At 30.6% G+C, this 21,846-nt stretch overlaps 7 protein-coding genes across 7 annotated transcripts; 4 read left to right on the top strand and 3 right to left on the bottom strand.

Annotated features, from left to right (window-relative positions):
- Positions 1 to 13: 13 nt before the first annotated feature.
- SEC5 (exocyst subunit SEC5) lies at positions 14 to 3,364 on the bottom strand (the record flags this gene model as incomplete). Its single annotated transcript, XM_064860039.1, has 1 exon — positions 14 to 3,364. One exon carries the CDS (start codon positions 3,362 to 3,364, stop codon positions 14 to 16), a length of 3,351 nt encoding a protein of 1,116 aa, XP_064713412.1.
- Positions 3,365 to 3,800: 436 nt separating this feature from the next.
- TAF10 (Taf10p) lies at positions 3,801 to 4,535 on the top strand (the record flags this gene model as incomplete). The annotated part of the gene is made up of 1 exon (XM_064860038.1): positions 3,801 to 4,535. One exon carries the CDS (start codon positions 3,801 to 3,803, stop codon positions 4,533 to 4,535), a length of 735 nt encoding a protein of 244 aa, XP_064713411.1.
- A 485-nt stretch (positions 4,536 to 5,020) lies between these two features.
- Positions 5,021 to 6,583, top strand: CDC37 (Hsp90 co-chaperone CDC37; the record flags this gene model as incomplete). The annotated part of the gene is made up of 1 exon (XM_064860037.1): positions 5,021 to 6,583. One exon carries the CDS (start codon positions 5,021 to 5,023, stop codon positions 6,581 to 6,583), a length of 1,563 nt encoding a protein of 520 aa, XP_064713410.1.
- An 895-nt stretch (positions 6,584 to 7,478) lies between these two features.
- Positions 7,479 to 8,933, top strand: ENT5 (Ent5p; the record flags this gene model as incomplete). Its single annotated transcript, XM_064860036.1, has 1 exon — positions 7,479 to 8,933. The coding sequence occupies one exon, from the start codon at positions 7,479 to 7,481 to the stop codon at positions 8,931 to 8,933; it is 1,455 nt and encodes a 484-aa protein (XP_064713409.1).
- Positions 8,934 to 9,067: 134 nt separating this feature from the next.
- Positions 9,068 to 9,940, bottom strand: GIR2 (Gir2p; the record flags this gene model as incomplete). Its single annotated transcript, XM_064860035.1, has 1 exon — positions 9,068 to 9,940. The coding sequence occupies one exon, from the start codon at positions 9,938 to 9,940 to the stop codon at positions 9,068 to 9,070; it is 873 nt and encodes a 290-aa protein (XP_064713408.1).
- A 1,609-nt stretch (positions 9,941 to 11,549) lies between these two features.
- CTH1 (putative mRNA-binding protein CTH1) lies at positions 11,550 to 13,028 on the top strand (the record flags this gene model as incomplete). The annotated part of the gene is made up of 1 exon (XM_064860034.1): positions 11,550 to 13,028. One exon carries the CDS (start codon positions 11,550 to 11,552, stop codon positions 13,026 to 13,028), a length of 1,479 nt encoding a protein of 492 aa, XP_064713407.1.
- A 335-nt stretch (positions 13,029 to 13,363) lies between these two features.
- On the bottom strand, positions 13,364 to 21,484 carry NUM1 (Num1p; the record flags this gene model as incomplete). The annotated part of the gene is made up of 1 exon (XM_064860033.1): positions 13,364 to 21,484. One exon carries the CDS (start codon positions 21,482 to 21,484, stop codon positions 13,364 to 13,366), a length of 8,121 nt encoding a protein of 2,706 aa, XP_064713406.1.
- Between the last annotated feature and the right edge of the window lie 362 nt (positions 21,485 to 21,846).

The raw sequence follows: 21,846 nt of genomic DNA, 5'->3' as shown, positions 1-21,846 counted from the left end.
ATATATAGATTAATCATTTAAAAGCAGCAAATTGTATCTCCGTTCTATTTAGATTTGACTGAACAATTGGTTCCATATCAATAACACATTTATCCATTTTTTCAATATGGTTTTGGAAACAATTTTGTAAACAAGCCTTTAACGTTACTTTGGTTTCTTGTTCCAATAATTTACCTAATACTTCTTGGAAAAATGTTATATCTACACAAAGTTGGAGTAGTCCATCTGATGAAATCTTACCAACATATGGTTTAAATGATTCGAAAAGGTATTTAGAGATAAACAATTGAGTCTCCTTTAATATCTTGTTGATTAATTGTGGTCCAACTTTAAAACATTCACTATGGATAGTAATCAAAAACATTAAACTTTCAATAATATAATCGCTGACTCTAAAAGAGTTGGATGTATAATTTATCCAATCAATTTGATGGAATTTGCTTTCTAAAATATTCTTTAAATTTATCTTCAAATCAGATATATAATTCCCAAAAATTGATTTCTCCATTTTATCTAAAAGATTAAAAATCTCTAAAGGTTTATCTTTAAGATTCCATTCAAATAGATCATCAAAGTAATTTAACGTCTCTGGGAATGTAACTTCTTTGATATATTCCAAGTTTGTTAATGTTAATAAAGTATGAACATTTCTTGGGTTATTTTTATCCTTTGTTGCATTCTTCAAAATTGCTTCTAGAACAGCTTCTAATGAAATAATTTGTTGTATTTCTACATCAATTAGCATTTTTTTGGTTGGTGGACTAACAATACAAATGTTGTTTACAGTGGGTAACCTTTCATATGCAAATAAAATGTCTCTTACTGTTTGAATACTAAATTGTTGAAACCCAAGAACAATATCAGGAAGACCTGTGACTCCAAATTCATAGTTCTTTTCACTTTTTTCATTCTCATAATAATTATTAGTAGTAGTGGTGCTTGAATTACGGTTATCGATGATTTCTTGAATCTTTGTAGTTATTTTCCAATCTTCTAGCAGATAAAATCTCGATATATCCCTTAATTTTGTAGAAGAGAGTGCACCAATACATCTTTCAATTATTATAGTGGATAATTGTTTAATTGATGAATTTATTGAAGAATCGATATTTAACTGAGCTATATTACTAAAGCTCTTTAACATTGGTTCAAGGATCAGAGGTAAATATCTTAGGCAACTTAGTCCATTGGCTCTTGGAGGGATAAATCCATAGTTTGAGGGTACACCATACTGGTTATTGTCAGTCCCTTCATTAAGATTGTTAGTAAAATCTGTGGTGATTGTATCATTTTTGATATTTACAGATGGTAAAGTCTCTTGTGTTGACTGGAAAAACGATAATAGATTATTACATAAAAGATTAATTATTTTTTCACCTTTGTGTTTAATTTCATCTTTCTCTTCCTGTGTTAATTTTAAAAATTCCTCGATTTCATCAATTGAAACTTCTGTACCATTGTGATGAGATGCACCATTAGTTAATTTATTGTTATAATGATGGTAGTCATTATTTTTAGCTTTTACATTATCTTCAATTAAAATATCGTCCTTTCTTTTATCATTAGCTAACATTCTTTGATATGTATTATTTAAAAATTTATCTATATTTTCCCATGATTCAATAAATTTGTTTATTGTAACAGTTAGATCGTTGATATATTTCAAAATAATCAACCACATCTCGATGACTAGAGGTGAATCAGTTAAAACACTAGATAAAATTGGTGTTGAAGACTCTTTTAAATTTTGTCTAGAAGAATGGCCTAGATTAGAGATGTTAGAAAAAGTAAAAAAATCAGTAGAATTGTGTGATCGTTCGTAATTTGAAATTTCACCATCCATAATACTTGTTGTTGTGGTTGTTCTTGAATAAGGTGATATTATAATATTCTCATTAATTAAAGTGTAATATGAAAGGTCAACGCCATCATTTTCATCAAATTGAAGTTCATTGGTGGTGTTACTGTTGTTTGAATCAATATCATTGACATTAATATTTAAAATATTTTTTTGTGCAACAATAATTTTCTTAAAAGATTTTTTAATGATTTGAATAAAGTCATTTTCAATATTAGTTAGACAGATATGAACTAAATCCGGTATTGGATTAGATTCGATTTTTAAATCCAATAATTTTGAAAGTAATGGTATAAATTCATTGGACTCATTAATTGAAGAATTAATCAGTTTATTCCATATTTGATCTCTATAAGAGTTACGGATATTTTCTACTTGATTCCAAATTAATTCAATGATTTTGGTCTGTCGTTGTTTTTGGTCTGAGTTTTTCTCATTCAATGGAATTAAATCATATGTATTATTTAAATCTTCATATAATCTTACACCTTTATTATATTGTAGAATAAAATTTTGGTAGTCATTTGAATACAATAAATTATTTAAATCTTTAGGTAAATTAAAATAATCTTTATTGTATTCAATAAACTGTTTCGTTAAGCTATAGTTGTTAATTTTTGTTTTCGTGTCGATCAAGGGTTTCAATTTTAAATTAATGGATCTAATAGATTCCTTGACCCTTTCATTTAAATTTTCTACGTCAATATTCATGGGATTGTTTGTTGGGTTATCAGCAGTTGAAAATGTTGTTTTACCAATACTAGTATTGCTGTTGTTGTTTACTCCTGATGTTGAAGTATTTTGATAAAATTGTTTATAGATAGAATCCAATCTATTTTTGATCTTTACATATTTAATAAAATTTTTTTCGACCAAATTTTGTAAATAAACTGATTGCGATTGTAAATCAAGATTCAAATCATCTAAAGATTTTGTTAAGTCTTGGAAAGTGTCCTTTGAATGGATATCTTTCAAAAATTTTTTAACATCAAAACTCTTTTGATTTATTAAGTACGAACGAATATTATTGTTATTATTATTATCTTGTGTTAAAGAATTGTTAGTTATGAAATCTTTTAATAGATGTTTTTGATTCAATGGATCTTTAACATCTTGAAAATATTGACCAGTTTGCATGTCGTTATCATCTATCATGCCATTATTGTTACTGTTACTATGGTTATTAATTATTTGTTGTTTATCTACTAAATCTTTTAAAATTTCATATAAATTGGAATCAACAGACTCCATATCTAAACTATTAATCATAGAGTAGCCAGTATTTTTAGGGACAACAGCATCATTATTGTCACTACCGCTATCACCAATGACATTACCACTGTCATTATTACTATAATATTTATTTAAATCAAATTGAAGAATTGAATCATTGACCCATGAGTTCATTGGATTTAAATCTTTTAAATTATAGAACTTTCGTAGATCTGATTCAAGATATCCAAAAGGGTCATTATCAGCAATATTATTATTACTATGGCTTGTCATTTGAGAATTGCTTGTTTGTTTGTTTTTTCAAAGCACTCAGGATCACCCTGTTGATTCAGTGAGTAGGTACAAGTTTAAATCAGCAATAGGTTTCACTTTACAACAATCGATTTTTTTTTTTAATCACTTATTATTTGATTAATCAAATCCTTCAAATATAATGTCCAAAGTTTCTTCTAAAAGAAAAAAAAAAATAAACTGTGAAGCAAAAAAAAAAAAAAGATAATTAAACAAAGAAATAAAAATAAAAAATAAAAGCATAAGTAAAACTTTACTTTGCAAATATTTCAAAGACAAAGATATATATATATATTCTTTGGGGAGGATAATTCTATTAAAGTGGTTAAGAGAAGGGTTTATAGAATTAGGTGAGAGAGCCAACAAGTAGTTTTGATATAATATATACATATACTTCCCATACGCCCATATACCCAAGATGGATATTGAACAAGAAAATAATAGAATAATAATGAATGATAATAACATTACTAGCACTTATAATATTGATAATGTCAATAATAATAACAATAAGCTTGATACGAATGAGATGAAAGATCAGATACAAGAGAGTAAAATATATGAAGAGGAAAATTCAAATGAGAAAGAGAAAGATGATATTGAGGTAGATGATGAATTCAATGATGAGGAAGAAGGTGAAATAATGGGATCGGCTATTAAGAGTGGGACAGATAACAACAACTTAATGGTTGATGACGGTCTAAATAATATATTCGGTATCCCAGAATTCACAAGGAAAGATAAGACGTTAGAAGAAATACTTGATTTAATGGTAGATAATCCGCCCATAATACCGGATGCAGTAATTGAATATTATATGAGAAAGAATGGGTTTGATGATGTTGATATAAGAGTGAAAAGGTTATTGGGTTTAGTGACACAGAAATTTGTAAGTGATATAGCCAATGACGCGTATGAATATTCACGTATCAGGTCAGGGATAGCGGTTAACAATGCAAATAATGGACAAGCAAGGGCTAGGCAATTGATGTTGAACCAACAACAACCTGGACAACAGCAACCATTGACACAGCAACAGCAGCAACAAAATGAAAAGACCACACAGTCGAAGGTTGTGTTGACAATCAATGATCTAAGCAGTGCCGTAGAAGAATATGGATTAAACATTGGACGTCCAGATTTCTATCGATAAACTCGACACATACATGAACAAATATATATTTGTATATATTATTCGACCAAAATTGTTCATTTTATCTTATTCTATCGTGTCATATCTTATTATGTTTCATTCTCTTTCCTCTACGTTCTGTGTAGTTACGTTATACAATGTGCATGAATGTATGTATGAGTCGTTAGGGTTGAGGAGTAATGCTAGCTGGTTTTTCCAAAAAGAAGAGAGATGCTAATTAGGGCACTGATGGAAATTTTTCCATTTTCTTTTCTTTTTCTGCCTTCTTTTATCTTTTTTTTTCTCCTCCTGCCCTTCTCCTCCCTAAGATGTTGTCACATAGAAAAAGTACCACACAAGATCGTTTATATACATGCAACATGCAGTCTTTGGTGAGATAAGAACACACACTAACACACACTAATACATATATTTATTTATTTATTTATTTATTTGTAGAAGGAGAGAGAGAGAGAAAGAGAAAGTAAAAAAATAAGATTACAGTGATGCCTATTGATTATTCTAAATGGGATAAGATTGAATTGTCTGATGATTCAGATATAGAAGTCCATCCAAATGTGGATAAACGGTCATTTATCAGATGGAAACAACAATCTATCCATCAAAAGAGAGAAGAAAGAAACAGAGATATAAAGAATTTGGAAACCCAGTTGAAGATGTACCATCAATTGAACAAACGTGTGGATAAATTGATCCAGTTATTGCCTGTTGACCAATTCAATGACCTTGACCGGATCACCAAATTTTTAAATTCTAACTTTGATAAATCTGAAAAGTGTGTTGGGGAGAATGTTGATCCTGATATTGGAACTTATAACGAGATGGTGGAGGATTTGTTTGATCAATTGAAACATGATATTAAGAAAGATGGGTTAGATCCAAACGATAGCGAGTTGATTAAAAAATATTTTTTGAAACACCGTGAAAAGATAGATAAAGTCACAGAAGAAGTGTTGCAGAAATTGACTCAATTGTACAAGGAGAAGAATGAGCATATCTCCTCAGAAGACATCCACATTGGTTTTGATAGTAGTTTTATTAATAAATCAAGTGTTGAAGAAGATGCAAAGACTTTGCAAAATACTTTGAAGAATTTGGAGATGAATAAGAGCAACAAAAATGATATCAGTAATAACAACGACACTGCTAAGACAAATCCAATTCTAGACAATGACATAGTTAAGTTGTACAAGCAATTTATTGACTACGGTACAAGTGAGGACAATATTGGTAAATTACATCCCTTGACAGAAGAGTTTGGCCTAAAGATTTCGACAGATGAATGTGAAAAGTCAGAATCCTTTTTATTGAAACATATGGAGATATTATCCGAACAACAAAAGGATGCATTAATGATGAAAGCGTTTGAATATGAATTGTCTAATGATACAAAGATGACGTATCAGATTGTTCATCAAGCGGAAATCATGTCATATATTATTGAATTGTACCAGTTGAAAAAAATCCCATTTTTAAATGTTGATGAGATGGAGAAAGTTATCAAAATGTTTTTTGGCAAGGTGCTATTAATCAATGGTGGTGGCAATGGCGTCGATACCAGGGGTAAAGACACATTTTTAGATTCTGTTAAAACCAAATATAACCATATTAAAGAACGTTGTAAAATCATTCAGCAAGAAAATGCGGATGGAGAAGCAGGGGATGAAGAAGCTAATGCTATTATACAGTTAAGATCGTTGGACGATTCTACAGAATTGGCTATAACATTGCCAGATTTTGGTTCAAGTGATCCAAATGAGGTTAGAAGGTGTAAGGCATTCTCTAAGATTCCATTAAAGATGCAAGAAGCTATTAAGACAGGTAATTTAGACAATGTGAATGCTGTCTTTGAAGAATATTCGTACGAGGAAGGTGAGAAAATGTTAGAATTATTCGATGAAGCAGAAGTTGTTGGGGTTAAGGCGTTATTAGAAGATGAAAAAGATTTTGAGCAATTAAAACAAGATTATCAATCAGAGAAAAGTGATGCAACGAATAATGAACAGACAAAGGAAACAACTGTTAACACGGCTGACATTGTCGATTAGAAAAAAAAAGCAGAAAAAAAGTAATAGTAACAACTCGTCACAGTATGTATATATTTGTGTAGAGAAACCACATATTATTCTCAACACTATATCTAAATCAATATAATATTTTGGTGCATATATATATATACAAAGAATATATATGCGTGTGTGTGTTTGTGTTTGTGTGATGTGTAAAGAAGTGAAGGAAAATGGTTGGATGGACAGTTCGCGTTTTAGGGTTTGTTTGTTTTTTTCTGTTTTTTTTTTTTTTTTCTTTGAGAGTCCCATTGTGGTTACCCGCACATATACACATAATCTGGTGTACGGATGTCCGCGGATCAAAATGGAAAAGCCGATAATTGCTTTTTTTTTCCTTTTCTTTTTCTTTTTATTTCTTTTTTTTTTTTGTTTGGAAGTCGCAAAGAAAACGACGCAGAGATTTTTTTTTGTTGTGTTGGGCGAATTTGGAAAGCAAGAGTCGATTTTCAGTGCAAGGGACTTTCAACTATCATTCATGGTCTTGATGTCCGTTGTATGCATAGGAAGGGGGAAGACAGAAGCTAGGATGTATGTTAGCTTGGCTTAGCTTAGACATTACGTAGGGTCATTTTCTGTAATGTGATAAAACAATTTGTATCTTGTGTGTGTGTGTGTGTGTGTGTGTGTATTTTTGATTTATCTTCTTTCTCTGTTACTTCTGATAGTCACCAGCTAAACAGATAAATAGAATCATTGGTAGATCTTTTTACCATAAGGATCCTTAACTAACCTCTATCTACATCGGTCAATTTCATAGCATATAAGTCAATTTATTTCTTTATTTATATCCTTTTTTTTATTTTTTGTCCTTGTTTTTGATTTTGTTTTCGATTTCAATCTTGATATTTGAAGAGAAGTGGTTTACTATCAGAACATGGACTCTTTATCTAAGAAACTACAGAATTTAGGTATCCATGATATCCGTAACGCTGCCAGATTCGCTCAAAACGTTATAGTGCAGTATGAACCATACCAGATCGATATTAGAAGAGCCACAAACACAGACTCCTGGGGTCCCACACCGAAACATCTTTCTAAAGTTTTGAGAAACAGATATCAGATCCCCATGTATCTAATGACCGAATACATTCTCAAAAGATTGATCGACCATATCGCTCAGAGACCAAAGAATCTTTATGAGAAGGCAAGGAAAGAATATGTTAACTATGGGTCTGAATGGCGTGTGGTGTTGAAATGTCTTGTCGTCTTGGAATTCCTTCTACTGAATGTCGACGACGGTGACGAACTGAACCAGATTAAGAGTTGCTTGAATGCACACAAACACATTTTGACAAGAGAAGTTACCAACTTTAAAATCAAATTCTCAAATGATGGGAAGATGGAGGTCCATGAGCGTGGTATAAAAAAGAAAAACGAATTGATCTTACAATATTTGGACGATCCACATTTTTTGGAAAGAGAAAGGTTGAAGAATAAGAAGAACTTATTAAAGATTAAAAATAATAATGCAGCAGGCGGTTTTAATAACGACTTGACTGGGGTCGTGGCTGGTCAGCATAACAGATATAATCATCCATCCTATTCTGGTGACCATGTAATGGATACAGCACAAGGGTTTGATGTTGATGATGATTTCGATGACGACTTTAATGAATTCACAGTTGGAGCAGTGGCGACATCTAATGCCCCTTCTTCTTTTCCCTCTTCCTCCTCTTCTTCATCATCATCAACATCATATGTAATGCATAATAATAATAATAATAATAATAATAATAATAGCACACATAATAGACGTAATCAAGTTATAAGTTTAGAAGAACAAAGAAGACAGAGAAGAGAAATCTTAAGAGAAAGAATCAAAACTTCTGAACAACAAAGAAAGAACCGTGAACAAATGAAATTACAACATCAAAAACAACAAGAACAACATGTTCCAGATTTATTGGATCTTGATTTCGATTCAACAACAACAACAACAACAAGTACAAACACAAACGACAACAACAACAATAATAATAATAATAATAGTTTAGCAGGTACACCTACTTCCAATATTACCAATTTGAATGTATTCCGTTCTAGTGACGTTGGAAACCATACTAAGGATGATAATAGCAACGACGACGATGACGATGATGGCTTTGGTGATTTCCAAAGTGAACTAAATACCACGACAATAAACACTGCTACTACTATCACTAAAAATGCATCAACAACTCTAGATAATTTATTGAATGGCAGCAGCATTGGTACCACTAATAATAATAATAATAATAATAATAATAATAATAATAATAATAAAACTACTTCTTTGAATGATAAGGACTTATTTGCAGACTTATTTAATAATTCTAAATCTCTAATATAAAATAACTTAGTTTATTAATATATATATATATATGTATTACATCATGTTGTAGTATAGTGTAATGTAATGTTACAAAATTCTCTTTTGTTTTATTAGTTTTTTTTTTCTTGTAGAACTTTAGGATTTAAAAATCTTTAAATCTTTAAATCTTTAATGTTATTTGATAATGAAGCATCAGCAACAGAATCCTTCATATTTGTGTTAATACCGTCGTTGCTATCACCATCACCATCTTCACCATCGATATCTCCAGTCTCTTCATCTTCAGTACCAACAAGACCTTGTTCAAACATTTGTTTACCAGTCAATTTACCATTATGTGCCTTCAATCTTCTTAGTTGATCTCTCTCATCTAATTTTAATTTTTTTCTAAAATCTTCCCTCCACTTCAAGTAAGACTCCCTTGTAACTTTGGTACCTATAAATTTAGCGTTCTCCTTCTTTTCTTTCAACTCAATCTCTCTTTGATGTTTCAATTCTCTTTCTTTCAACTCGTTTAAAAACCAGTTTTCACATTGTTCTTTTATAGAAGAAAGTAGAGTGAAACACATTTGCATCCCCTTCATCACCATCATTTCATCCTCCATATATTCATCGTTATTTATCCTTTCGTTAAGTAAAATAGGTATGAAACTGTCAAATGATATAGAATTTGGTATGTTTTCCAGTTTACTTATTATTTTGTTCCCATGGCTGTCGAATTCAGGTTCATCTTCACCCTCATCAGCATCGTCTACTTCGTCATCTCCGTTTACATATTCTTCATGACAAGAAATCGAAACTATTGGAGTCTCGTCAGGATAAGATTCAGGTAAAGTTATTTGGACCAAAAGGGTGTGTTTTTTAGTCAATGATTCGATGATTAGGTCATCTAATTGGTCTAGCTCCAATAAAAGTGATACTTCGAAGGATATATTTGGATAATGGCTGTTTAACACTGCCAATTCATCTGGATAGATGGATTGAAGGACTTCCAGTTCCTGATCTTGTTCTTCTTTATAATTCATGGTAACACTAGTGGATGTGCTCTGTTTTTCTGTGGTTTGTTATATCTTATATGATTGTATATATGTTATAATATATACGATTATGAATTCTTACTAAAATTACCAAGATTCTTAAAATTGTTAAAAAGTGTTCTTGAAATGTGGTGAGACAGACAATCTGAAATAATGAATATCACTGCTTCTAAATTGGTTTGTCTTTTAATTTTTGTTTCTGTTTATTTTTTTTTACAATCAATACATTAATATAATGAATGTTTTTATTACATTGTTTTATTTTCCTACAAAAATTTTCTGCTCTTGACAAATTTCAAATCCATCGAACTATCGAACTACAAAAAAAAAATGAAAAAACAAAAATTATTTTGTTAACCCTATCTTAAATTTGTCAATCAGAAGGGTAAAAAAAGTGCAACCCTATTTTAATGTTGGGGTGTGATTATTGTGTCTTTTCTTAGATTTGCGTCATTTCAAAAGATGACTGAAATCTGCTAGGTAATGTAAGCACTTATGTCCACATGTTGGAGCCGAAGACAAAGACAAGATAGGGTGTCAAGAAGATGGACTAAGAAATAATAATAATAATAATAATAATAATAACAGCATATTACAAATCAATAGGAGACATGCTAATATATTGTTGCTGTTGCTGTTGCTGCCACAATAACCACACGGATGTGGATAAGATTAAAATTGTGGCAATCCTGCCCTGTTAATCTACAAAGAAAATTTATCTGGAACATGTGTTGGCCAGATAGTAATTCAATATTTTTTTTTCTTTTTCATACTTTTAGTAGAATGCAACTAGGGATTTGTACACAAACTATGTATGGATAGTTGATGCTGTAAAGTTGATTTCTGAGGCTATTAGAAGTGCACCTGTAAAAAAAAAAATAGAAAACAAAAAAAGAAAAGAGAAAAAGAATGGTAGAAAATGACGTGAGAGGGAAGGTGCAGTGTTGCTATGGAAATCGTCTCAGTTAAAAATTAACTCACTAAGAGGGTGCACTGTGCAACAAACAAAACAACACTCAAAAGAGACCCTCAATCAACTATAAGAGAAATAAAAAAAAATTATTACTGTCGACAGTTTAGTTTACCTTCTCCCTTTTCGTATATATATACGTATGTATGGATACTTAACAATGTCGTTGCAACTATAATCAACTAGTATTGCTACTGCTACTAATATGAATGTGAGATACAGACGTGGATATTACTCCCTTACATAATATTTGTTTCACGATATTGAGAATACAGAAATTCCTCAAGAACTTAACGTGCAAAAAAAAAAAATTCTTCTTTTGAGTCTGTGTGCTTTTTCTTAATTGGGAAAGTTGTCCTCTAAAGTGCAAAAAGTAGCGAAAAAAAAAAAAATAGAAATAAATAGAGAATCGCACAAGATAATATTAACAGATAAATTATTTATTAGCTCATCTCCACCTTTATTCGCATCTTTATAACTTATCTAGAATCTTAGAAGTTGACTTGCTTCTTTTTGTTTTATATCTTTTTATTTATTTGTTTGTTGTTGTTGTTGTTGTTGTTGTCGTTGTTTTTTTTCTGATTTGTCTTCTTCTACATATATTTATTTTTTTACTTGGTTTATGATATGCTATCTATTGATTTCACTAATCTTGAACATAAAAATTATCACCTGGTCACAAACTCATCTCCTTTTACAACTGTTGCTGGTGGATCCAACACAAAACCATTTTTACAAGCAGTGTTGTTTGATACAAATATTATTGAACCATCTTCTTTGTCATCATTATCATCAAGTGTAACTAAATCTACTGCTACCAAATTGGCTACTGCTATTACTAGTACTAGTACTACCGCAACAACAACTGCATACATTCGGGATTCATCGACTCATGAAATGGATAATTCAAGTTGTATAACACAATTGATTAATAATAATAATAATAATAATGGTAATAGTGCTAATAACTTTATCAATGATGACCATTATGCATCCATATATAACAATAATATAGGCTCAGCGGTCTCTAATAAGAATACTAATGATGATTCAATAGAATATGCACTAAAGATAAAAGAAATTGAAGATTATTATTTAAAATCATTGTTGAATGAAGACACAAATGATAACGATACCAATGATAATGATAATAACAATAGTAATAGTAATAGTAATAATAATAATTTATTATATTCCAATTATTATCATTCTTCCCCAATAATAAACAATCAAAATCAGATAAATTTAAGACCAAATGATTATCAGCTATCATATTATGGTATACAGAATCATTTAAATGGTAATAATAATGATAATAGTCATAATAATAATAGCATTGATCGAAGAAATTTATTAGAAGTAGATATCAATCATAGTTTTAATCATAGTTTGCCATTGACAACAGAAAATTTACAAAAGCTATCCTTATCTAATAATCACATTAACCATAATTACCTTAATTATAACCCAAATACATCTTCCTATTATATATTTTCAAACCAGATTAATAACAATAATAGTAATCCTCAACATCATAATCATAATAATAATATTCTTTCAAACACATTTTCTAACAATGTTTCTTATCCATCACAAATCCTGTCACAACAACTGCAAAAACAGCAACAAAATATTCCATTATATAATATACCGGTGGTAATGCCTCCACCTTTGAGGCAACAACAACAACAACAACAAGCAGAGATCAATAAACAGTTGTATAAGACAGAATTATGTGAGTCTTTTACCACTAAAGGGTTTTGTAAATATGGCAATAAATGTCAATTTGCACACGGTCTAAATGAATTGAAATTTAAACAAAGATCAAACAATTTTAGGACAAAACCTTGCATTAATTGGGACAAATTAGGTTATTGTCCGTATGGTAAGAGATGTCTTTTTAAGCATGGTGATGATAGAGATATTCAAATATATGTCAAGGCAGGCACGATAATTGAGAATTTAGATAATACCAATGGTAATAATAGTGATGCAACATCTAATTTAAACACTGCTAACTCTACTACTAGTGGAACACCTCATGTCAGACCACGACACAAAAATTTGCATGCAAATGTTAAAAGATTACAAAAGATTACATGGTGAATTTAATTTTTTTTCATTTTTTTGTGGATATTTATTATCTGTTTTATTTATTTATTTATTTATTTATTTATTTATTTATTTATTTATTTATTTATTTGGTTATTTAACATGTTATATGTTAAGTTGTTCTTCAAAAAAACTTTTTATCTCTAATGGCCCAATTGACTAATATTATAAATATTTAAATGTTTGACAACATTTTCCATCATAAATGGTTTTTTTATTTATGGGAATTTTTTTATATATATGTGTATATATAGATTGTTTAATCTTTAAATTTTTATGTACAATCGTTTAATATTTATATGCATATATTACAACAGAAAATATAATCTTTAGTTAGATAATCTTTCAATAAGATAGGATAAAGATTTAAACCAAGTCTCGTGAGATTTCTTATTTGGGCATGTAAATATAACATGATGGCTGTTATTATCTAACACCATAATACTCTTGAAATACATTTCTTTACCCATTAAACCAGAATTATAATGGTCATTGATAACACTTCTGACATGACAAATTGGAATACTTTTACTGTTCACTTTATTTTCAGTACTTGTTCTAGGATCTTGATTACTCCAATGAAGAGTCATGGTATATGGTTGAATCCACATATACCTTTCATGAGTAAAGGATGGATTGTCTATTATACTATATTTAGAATATCTCTTTGATAGATATTCACCAACAAATGTCTTTGTCAAAGATTTAGTAATGGCGTCGTCTACATCTTTTTCATTTTCAAAGAATATTGATTGTAAAGAGTTATTGCTTTTTTTATGTTGGTAATGGCTTACCAACTTCGTAGACTTTGTAATAGGAGTTATAGCAGTAGCCTTTGATGATGATATAGATTGTGTGGAAGAAGAAGTAGATAGAGGAAATGGTGTTGATTGACGTAATGATAAAGGAAGTTTTGTACCAGGTTTTGTTGGTGTATTTCCTTTATTCATATGAAAACAGGATAAATTATCAATACTACTGTCCCTACTTATAGACGACAGTGTTTTTGTTTTGACTGACGATTCTATTTGATGCTGTGTAGATCTTAAATTAGTTGCTTGTTTTCTTAGTGATACAGTATTCGTAGATATAGATCTTCTAAATGAATTAGTTTTATTTGAAGTTGAATTTCCAAATTCCATCCCTCTTATACCACGCCTCTTTACTTCATTTAATATTTCCTTATCATCCAAGGCTGCAGCTTTAGTAGTACCTGTCAAAATTAGATTTTCATAATAAGGTTTTGTTACTAATAAAATATCTTCCTTCTTTGAAGTTTTAGACAGTGGGCTGTCAGAGATAAAAGCTTTGTTAGGAACGCATGAAATACCCAGTTCTATAGCTTGTTTTATAAGTTCATTTATATTATTTGCTTTTTGCGATATTTTTTGTTGGTCAATTTTATCAAGTTTACGAGAGTCTTTTGCAGTCAATTCCTGGTATTTACTAATTGATATAACATGGTAACCCATCTGCAAAGCTCTTGTTTTTAATTGAATTCTATTTAATACTACTTTTTCTTGTAATCTACCATATACATTTTTCTTCAAAGGAATGTAACCTAGCGCATTGACTTGCTGAAGTAGCTCTTTATGAGAAGGAGAGTTTACGAATTTTTTAATCTTTGTCTCATTTCTTGATAATTTTTCTTGTAACTGCTCATATTTCTCGACACTTAGCATTATCATTCCCAATTCTTTTGCTTTCTCTGATAATTCTTCTATAGAATAATCTTTTTCTTGTAACCTAAAGCCCATATCTGATACAACATTCTTTAAGTCACGTTCGTCATCTTTAGATATTAAATGGTAGTTGTGTAATTTAGCACCTCTATTTAATAAATCAATATCAGGATTCTCTATGATATGGTTTAATTTATTTAATTTAGATGTTTCAATGGTACTTAATCCCAGTAATGTGCATTTTTCTTTTAAATATGCAGAAGATGGTTCATTTATGTTCTTCTGCAAACTCATATATTCTTGTGTGTCTAATAACATTTTATCAAAAACTTTTGCATTTTTCAGTAGGTAATCTATTGATGGATGTTGTATCATCTCATACAATTTATCTAATTGTTTGGATTCAATCAAGGAATATTGTAGACTCGATGCTTTTTCCTCTAAATATTGTAAAGTTGGATGGTTTAATTTCTCCTTTAGGGATACTAGTTCATCTTGAGCAATCAAGACATTATTAAATTTTACGCATTTTGACTTTAGGTATTGCAAGGAAGGATTTTCAATATTGCTATAGAGTTCACTTAATTTGTTTTCTTCTATTAGATTGTATTTATTTTTCTTTGCATGAATTTGTAAATATGCAATTGTTGGGTTTTCCAATAAAGTTTGTTGTTGTGAATAAATATTTTCATTCACTATCAATTTCCCAATCAACCTTGCTTTTTCAATTAAAAATTCTTCCTTTGGATTTTCTAAATTATTTCTTAATTCGGTGATCTCTTTCTTGGAAATTATCACGGAATCATACATCGCGACTTTTTCATTCAAAAAAGATAGTGAGGGTTTATTTTGAAGAGATTGATAATCTTGTAAGACGTTTGTTTCAATGATTGAATAATTCATTTTTTCAATACTAGATTTTAAGAATTCCATATCGGGATTGATTTTATTTTGTAAAAGTTCTTCAAATTGATCTTTTTTTATAACTACAGAATCAAATTTTGAAACTTTTTCTTTTATAAACTTAAGACTTGGGCTGTTTTCAATATTTTTTAGGTGATTGAAAAGCGAAAGTTCAATAACATTATATCCTAAGGTGTTACATTTCTTCTTTAAAAAGTCTAATGTTGGGCATTTTTCAATAAGACTTAGTCTGTCTAACTCATCATTGTTGATAACTGAATAATTAAGTTCTAAAGCTTTCTCCCTGAGATATGACAAAGAAGGATTATTTAAATTATTTTGTAATTCGGTTAACATTTTTATTGGTAAAATAGTGTATTCCTGTCTTTCAGCTTTAGCTTTTAAGAAGGGTAATGGTGGATTGTTTTGTATGTTAGTAAGTTTTTCATAAGATGTTCGAAGTATAACAACACTACTAAAGCTTTTTGCTTTTTCTTTTATATATTCAATGGTTGGAAAGTTGATACTATTTTTTAGTAAATTAAATTCTTCTGAGCTAACAAGGACTTTGTTTAGTTTGTTAGCTTTATCCTCAAGGAATGATAAAGATGGCATATTTTTCAAGTCAATCAATTCTTGATAGTCACTTATTGGGATAATTACCAAATCTTGTTGGCTTGCTTTCTTCTCCAAAAATTTACGTGAAGGAGATGACTGTAATGTGTTAAGCTCATTATATTCATCAGATGCCACAATAACCATATTATACAAGTTAGCTTTATCTATCAAATATTCTAAAGTAGGTTTTTCCATGGATGTCATTAACTGATTATATTTGGTCAAGGGAATAACAATATGATGTAAGTTTGAAGCAGCCTTGTTTAAAAACTCAATGGTCGGACTGTTGGTATTTTTTAGTATCGCTTCATATTCAACTGTCTTAATTATACTACAATGAAGTGTAGCAGCTCTCTCTATTAAAAACTCCATAGTAGGTTGTTCATACATTGAAGATAACTTATGTAAATCTTCTTTTGAAATAATTTCATAACCCTTTGATGCTAACTGTTCCTTTAAAAATTCTGTTGGAGTATTTTCTCTTAATTCTATTAGTTCTTCAAGTTCAGATTTTTTTACAATAGCGTATTTCAACCTTTCACAGGCCTCTGCTAAAAATTCAATACTGGGATTTTCTTTAACCATTTGCAACTCTTGTAATGTCTGTTTTGTAATAATGATCTTGTCTAGAGCATTGACTTTTGTTTCCAAGAACTTTATAGTTGGGTGAATATTTGTATCTATTAACTTCTTGAAAGAATCCTTCTTAACTAAAAGATAATTAAATTCATTTGCTTTCTTCTTTAAGAAATTGATATGAGGATTATCCCTATAGTTTAATAAATTTTTATATTCTTCAATTGTTAGAATAAAATAATTCTTTTCCTTTGCTTTCTCCTCCAGATATTTAAGAGTTGGCAGATCAAAGTTATGCTTTAGCTCCTGGTACATATCATCTAAAACCATACAGTAACCCATATTGGACGCCTTTTCTTCTAAATAATCTAGCGATGGATTTAAAACATTGTCACATAATTTCTTAAAATATTCATTTTCAACCATTACTTTCCCATAATCTAATGCTTTCTCCTTCAAGAAGTCTAGGCTTGGTCTTTCCTTAGTCTCAACCAATGTGTCATAATCATCTTCTGGAACTATCACTTGTTTGTAGTCTTGTACCTTCTCCTTCAAGAAGTCTAGGCTTGGTCTTTCCTTAGTCTCAACTAATGTGTCATAATCATCTTCTGGAACTATCACTTGTTTGTAGTCTTGTACCTTCTCCTTCAAGAAGTCTAGGCTTGGTCTTTCCTTAGTCTCAACTAATGTGTCATAATCATCTTCTGGAACTATCACTTGTTTGTAGTCTTGTACCTTCTCCTTCAAGAAGTCTAGGCTTGGTCTTTCCTTAGTCTCAACCAATGTGTCATAATCATCTTCTGGAACTATCACTTGTTTGTAGTCTTGTACCTTCTCCTTCAAGAAGTCTAGGCTTGGTCTTTCCTTAGTCTCAACTAATGTGTCATAATCATCTTCTGGAACTATCACTTGTTTGTAGTCTTGTACCTTCTCCTTCAAGAAGTCTAGGCTTGGTCTTTCCTTAGTCTCAACTAATGCATCGTAGTCTGTCTTTGGAACAGCCACATATTCATAACCGTCTACCTTCTCCTTCAAGAAGTCTAGGCTTGGTCTTTCCTTAGTCTCAACTAATGTGTCATAATCATCTTCTGGAACTATCACTTGTTTGTAGTCTTGTACCTTCTCCTTCAAGAAGTCTAGGCTTGGTCTTTCCTTAGTCTCAACCAATGTGTCATAATCATCTTCTGGAACTATCACTTGTTTGTAGTCTTGTACCTTCTCCTTCAAGAAGTCTAGGCTTGGTCTTTCCTTAGTCTCAACTAATGTGTCATAATCATCTTCTGGAACTATCACTTGTTTGTAGTCTTGTACCTTCTCCTTCAAGAAGTCTAGGCTTGGTCTTTCCTTAGTCTTAACTAATGCGTCGTAGTCTGTCTTTGGAACAGCCACATATTCATAACCGTCTACCTTCTCCTTCAAGAAGTCTAGGCTTGGTCTTTCCTTAGTCTCAACCAATGTGTCATAATCATCTTCTGGAACTATCACTTGTTTGTAGTCTTGTACCTTCTCCTTCAAGAAGTCTAGGCTTGGTCTTTCCTTAGTCTCAACTAATGTGTCATAATCATCTTCTGGAACTATCACTTGTTTGTAGTCTTGTACCTTCTCCTTCAAGAAGTCTAGGCTTGGTCTTTCCTTAGTCTTAACTAATGCGTCGTAGTCTGTCTTTGGAACAGCCACATATTCATAACCGTCTACCTTCTCCTTCAAGAAGTCTAGGCTTGGTCTTTCCTTAGTCTCAACTAATGTGTCATAATCATCTTCTGGAACTATCACTTGTTTGTAGTCTTGTACCTTCTCCTTCAAGAAGTCTAGGCTTGGTCTTTCCTTAGTCTCAACTAATGTGTCATAATCATCTTCTGGAACTATCACTTGTTTGTAGTCTTGTACCTTCTCCTTCAAGAAGTCTAGGCTTGGTCTTTCCTTAGTCTCAACTAATGTGTCATAATCATCTTCTGGAACTATCACTTGTTTGTAGTCTTGTACCTTCTCCTTCAAGAAGTCTAGGCTTGGTCTTTCCTTAGTCTTAACTAATGCGTCGTAGTCTGTCTTTGGAACAGCCACATATTCATAACCGTCTACCTTCTCCTTCAAGAAGTCTAGGCTTGGTCTTTCCTTAGTCTCAACTAATGTGTCATAATCATCTTCTGGAACTATCACTTGTTTGTAGTCTTGTACCTTCTCCTTCAAGAAGTCTAGGCTTGGTCTTTCCTTAGTCTCAACCAATGTGTCATAATCATCTTCTGGAACTATCACTTGTTTGTAGTCTTGTACCTTCTCCTTCAAGAAGTCTAGGCTTGGTCTTTCCTTAGTCTTAACTAATGCGTCGTAGTCTGTCTTTGGAACAGCCACATATTCATAACCGTCTACCTTCTCCTTCAAGAAGTCTAGGCTTGGTCTTTCCTTAGTCTCAACCAATGTGTCATAATCATCTTCTGGAACTATCACTTGTTTGTAGTCTTGTACCTTCTCCTTCAAGAAGTCTAGGCTTGGTCTTTCCTTAGTCTCAACTAATGTGTCATAATCATCTTCTGGAACTATCACTTGTTTGTAGTCTTGTACCTTCTCCTTCAAGAAGTCTAGGCTTGGTCTTTCTTTAGTTTCAACTAATGCGTCATATTGTGTCGTTGGAATAACTGTTAATTCTATTTCAGACGCTTTTTCTTTTAAAAACTCAATATCTGGATTTCCATTTAGCTTTTCTAGTTCCTGTAATTTGGTTTGTTCTATTAAAGTTTTATTATATTTATTAGCTTTTGTAATCAAAAAGTTGATGGAGGGACTGTCTTTAATTTTATTCAGGCTTTCTAATTCATTTATACCGATCAATACTTTATTGAATCTTTGCGCTTTTGTGGATAAAAAGTCCAAGTCAGGATTGTTTATGACACCTTTCATATGGTTATAGTCTCTTAAAGATATCTTAGTCAGTTTTTTACTTGCTAAAACGTCGTCGATTTTTTCAGTTGAAGGATTTTCCACTAAATGTTTAAGTTTTTCAAGTTCTTTTTCCTCCAAGATTACCCTATTATAAGCTCTTAATTTCTTAGTAATATAATCGATTGTTGGATTCTTAATCTTCTCTTTAAGTAGTTCATATTCCTCGGCTGATATTAGTAAATGGCCTTCCTGAATTGCCTTTTCTTTTAAATATACCAAACTTGGGCTGTCAAGGGATTCTTTTAATTCCGATAATTCTTTAGTTGATAATAAACTATATCCTATTTGTTCTGCTAAAGTCTCTAGAGTATCTTTATCAGGGGATGATGCATTTAAGCGGTTTAATAAATCATAGGAATTTTCATCTATAATATATTGATTGTATGATTTAGTCCTGTCTATTAGGTATTCCAATGTAGGATGATCTATAGTTTCTTTCATATTAAATAGTTCTGTTGACGATAGGACATTGCATTTAATCCTTTGAGCTAAATCGGTTAACAATTTTTTATCAGGTGTAGAATTATTTAGTGAGTTTAAAAAATTGAAAGAATCTTCATTTATAATGTGGTGATTATGTGCTTTAGCCTTCTCTTTAAGTGTGTCTAATGATGGACAATATAGAGAATTGAAAGTGTCTAGGCTTAAATAAGATAAACGATCACAACCATGTTCTTCAAGAATTTTCAAGGATTCATCTATGGATCTCAAGTTTTCCAGTTCGTGTGTCATGGTGTCAAATATCGAATTATCAATTAGTTTCAAATCATGTTTGATGGCGTAGTCCTCGACATCTTCTGACGATAATGATTTAATTGACATTATATCAGAGCGGGACTCATTTTCAAATATTTCATTATCTTTACTTTTAGTAATTTTATCTTGTAACTCAGATATCATGGTGATATTTTCGTTGATTTGATTCTGTTTTTCAGTAATGATTGCGTTCTGTCTTTTGCTTTCAACTTTTAAACGTTCAATATCATTTTTTAAATTTTTAATTATTTCATTTAATTCGTCATTTTCGTCATTTAATTCTGTGATGTGTAAATTAAGTAATTTTATGTCATTATTGAAAGTACTTCTTTGTTCTTTCAATTCCTTTTCCAAAATCTCTTTTGAAGATATTAACGAATCGAGTTGAGAGTCTTTATCTTTTAATAAATTATTACAAGATTGAATCTCGTATTCCAACTTATTGAATTTATTTTTGAGTTCTCTGAAGTCTTTATGAATCTTAGATAAGTCTGATTCGAGTATCCAATTTTTGTCATTTAAATCATATATTGTGTCATTGAGGACATTATTTTTCTCAGAAATTTTTTTAATTTCAACATGCAGTTTATTAATTTCATTCCTTTGAGCTTCGTTAACAGATTTCAATCTTCGACAATTGCTTATCAATTTGCGAGACATATTTATAGTGAATTCCATATCTTGAGGAGATTGTTGGACCAAGGATGCGTTAGTGGTCAAGTTGTCATACTTGAATAAGTCAGATTGTGATAGAGTGTCGATGTCTTGTAATAAGCTAGATATGAAATTTTCAGAATGTGAATTTTTTAAGGCTGGAATATTATTTTGTTTCAATTGTGCAGATGCTGATATGTCGTTATGGACCTGTTCTAATTCAGTTAAGAAATTATTAAATTTTTTTAAATTAATATAGGATTTGCTTTTAGCAGGAAGATTGCCATTTCCATCAGTATTCAATGATTCTTTATTTTTTGACATATTCCTATAGATATATATGTTGGCACTTACTCTTTATTTGTGAGCATACATATAAAGAGATAGATAGATAGATAGATATATTATTTTGTTATTATCTAATGTGATGAGGATTATTGGTGGTAAAATTTAAGTAGAAACCAGTTTAATCCAATGGTTACAATAAAATGCATGGAGAATATTAGATTAATAGCAAGATGAAAAGATCTATCTCATCAATCATCACTCTTGCAAATACATAAGTAAATAAGTAAATAAGTAAAAAAAAAAAAAATTACTTTCTTGAATATCATCGAGTACGAAAAATAGCCGCCGTCAAGAAGAAATACTCAGACATTACTATACATACAATATATATATTAGAA

This window comes from Arxiozyma heterogenica (genome assembly GCF_036370985.1).
Source record: "Arxiozyma heterogenica strain weizmannii chromosome Unknown scaffold_27, whole genome shotgun sequence".
Classification (NCBI taxonomy): Eukaryota; Fungi; Ascomycota; class Saccharomycetes; order Saccharomycetales; family Saccharomycetaceae; genus Arxiozyma; species Arxiozyma heterogenica.
Note: the sequence above shows the minus strand (reverse complement) of the source record. Positions and strands in the feature narration are given on the sequence as shown.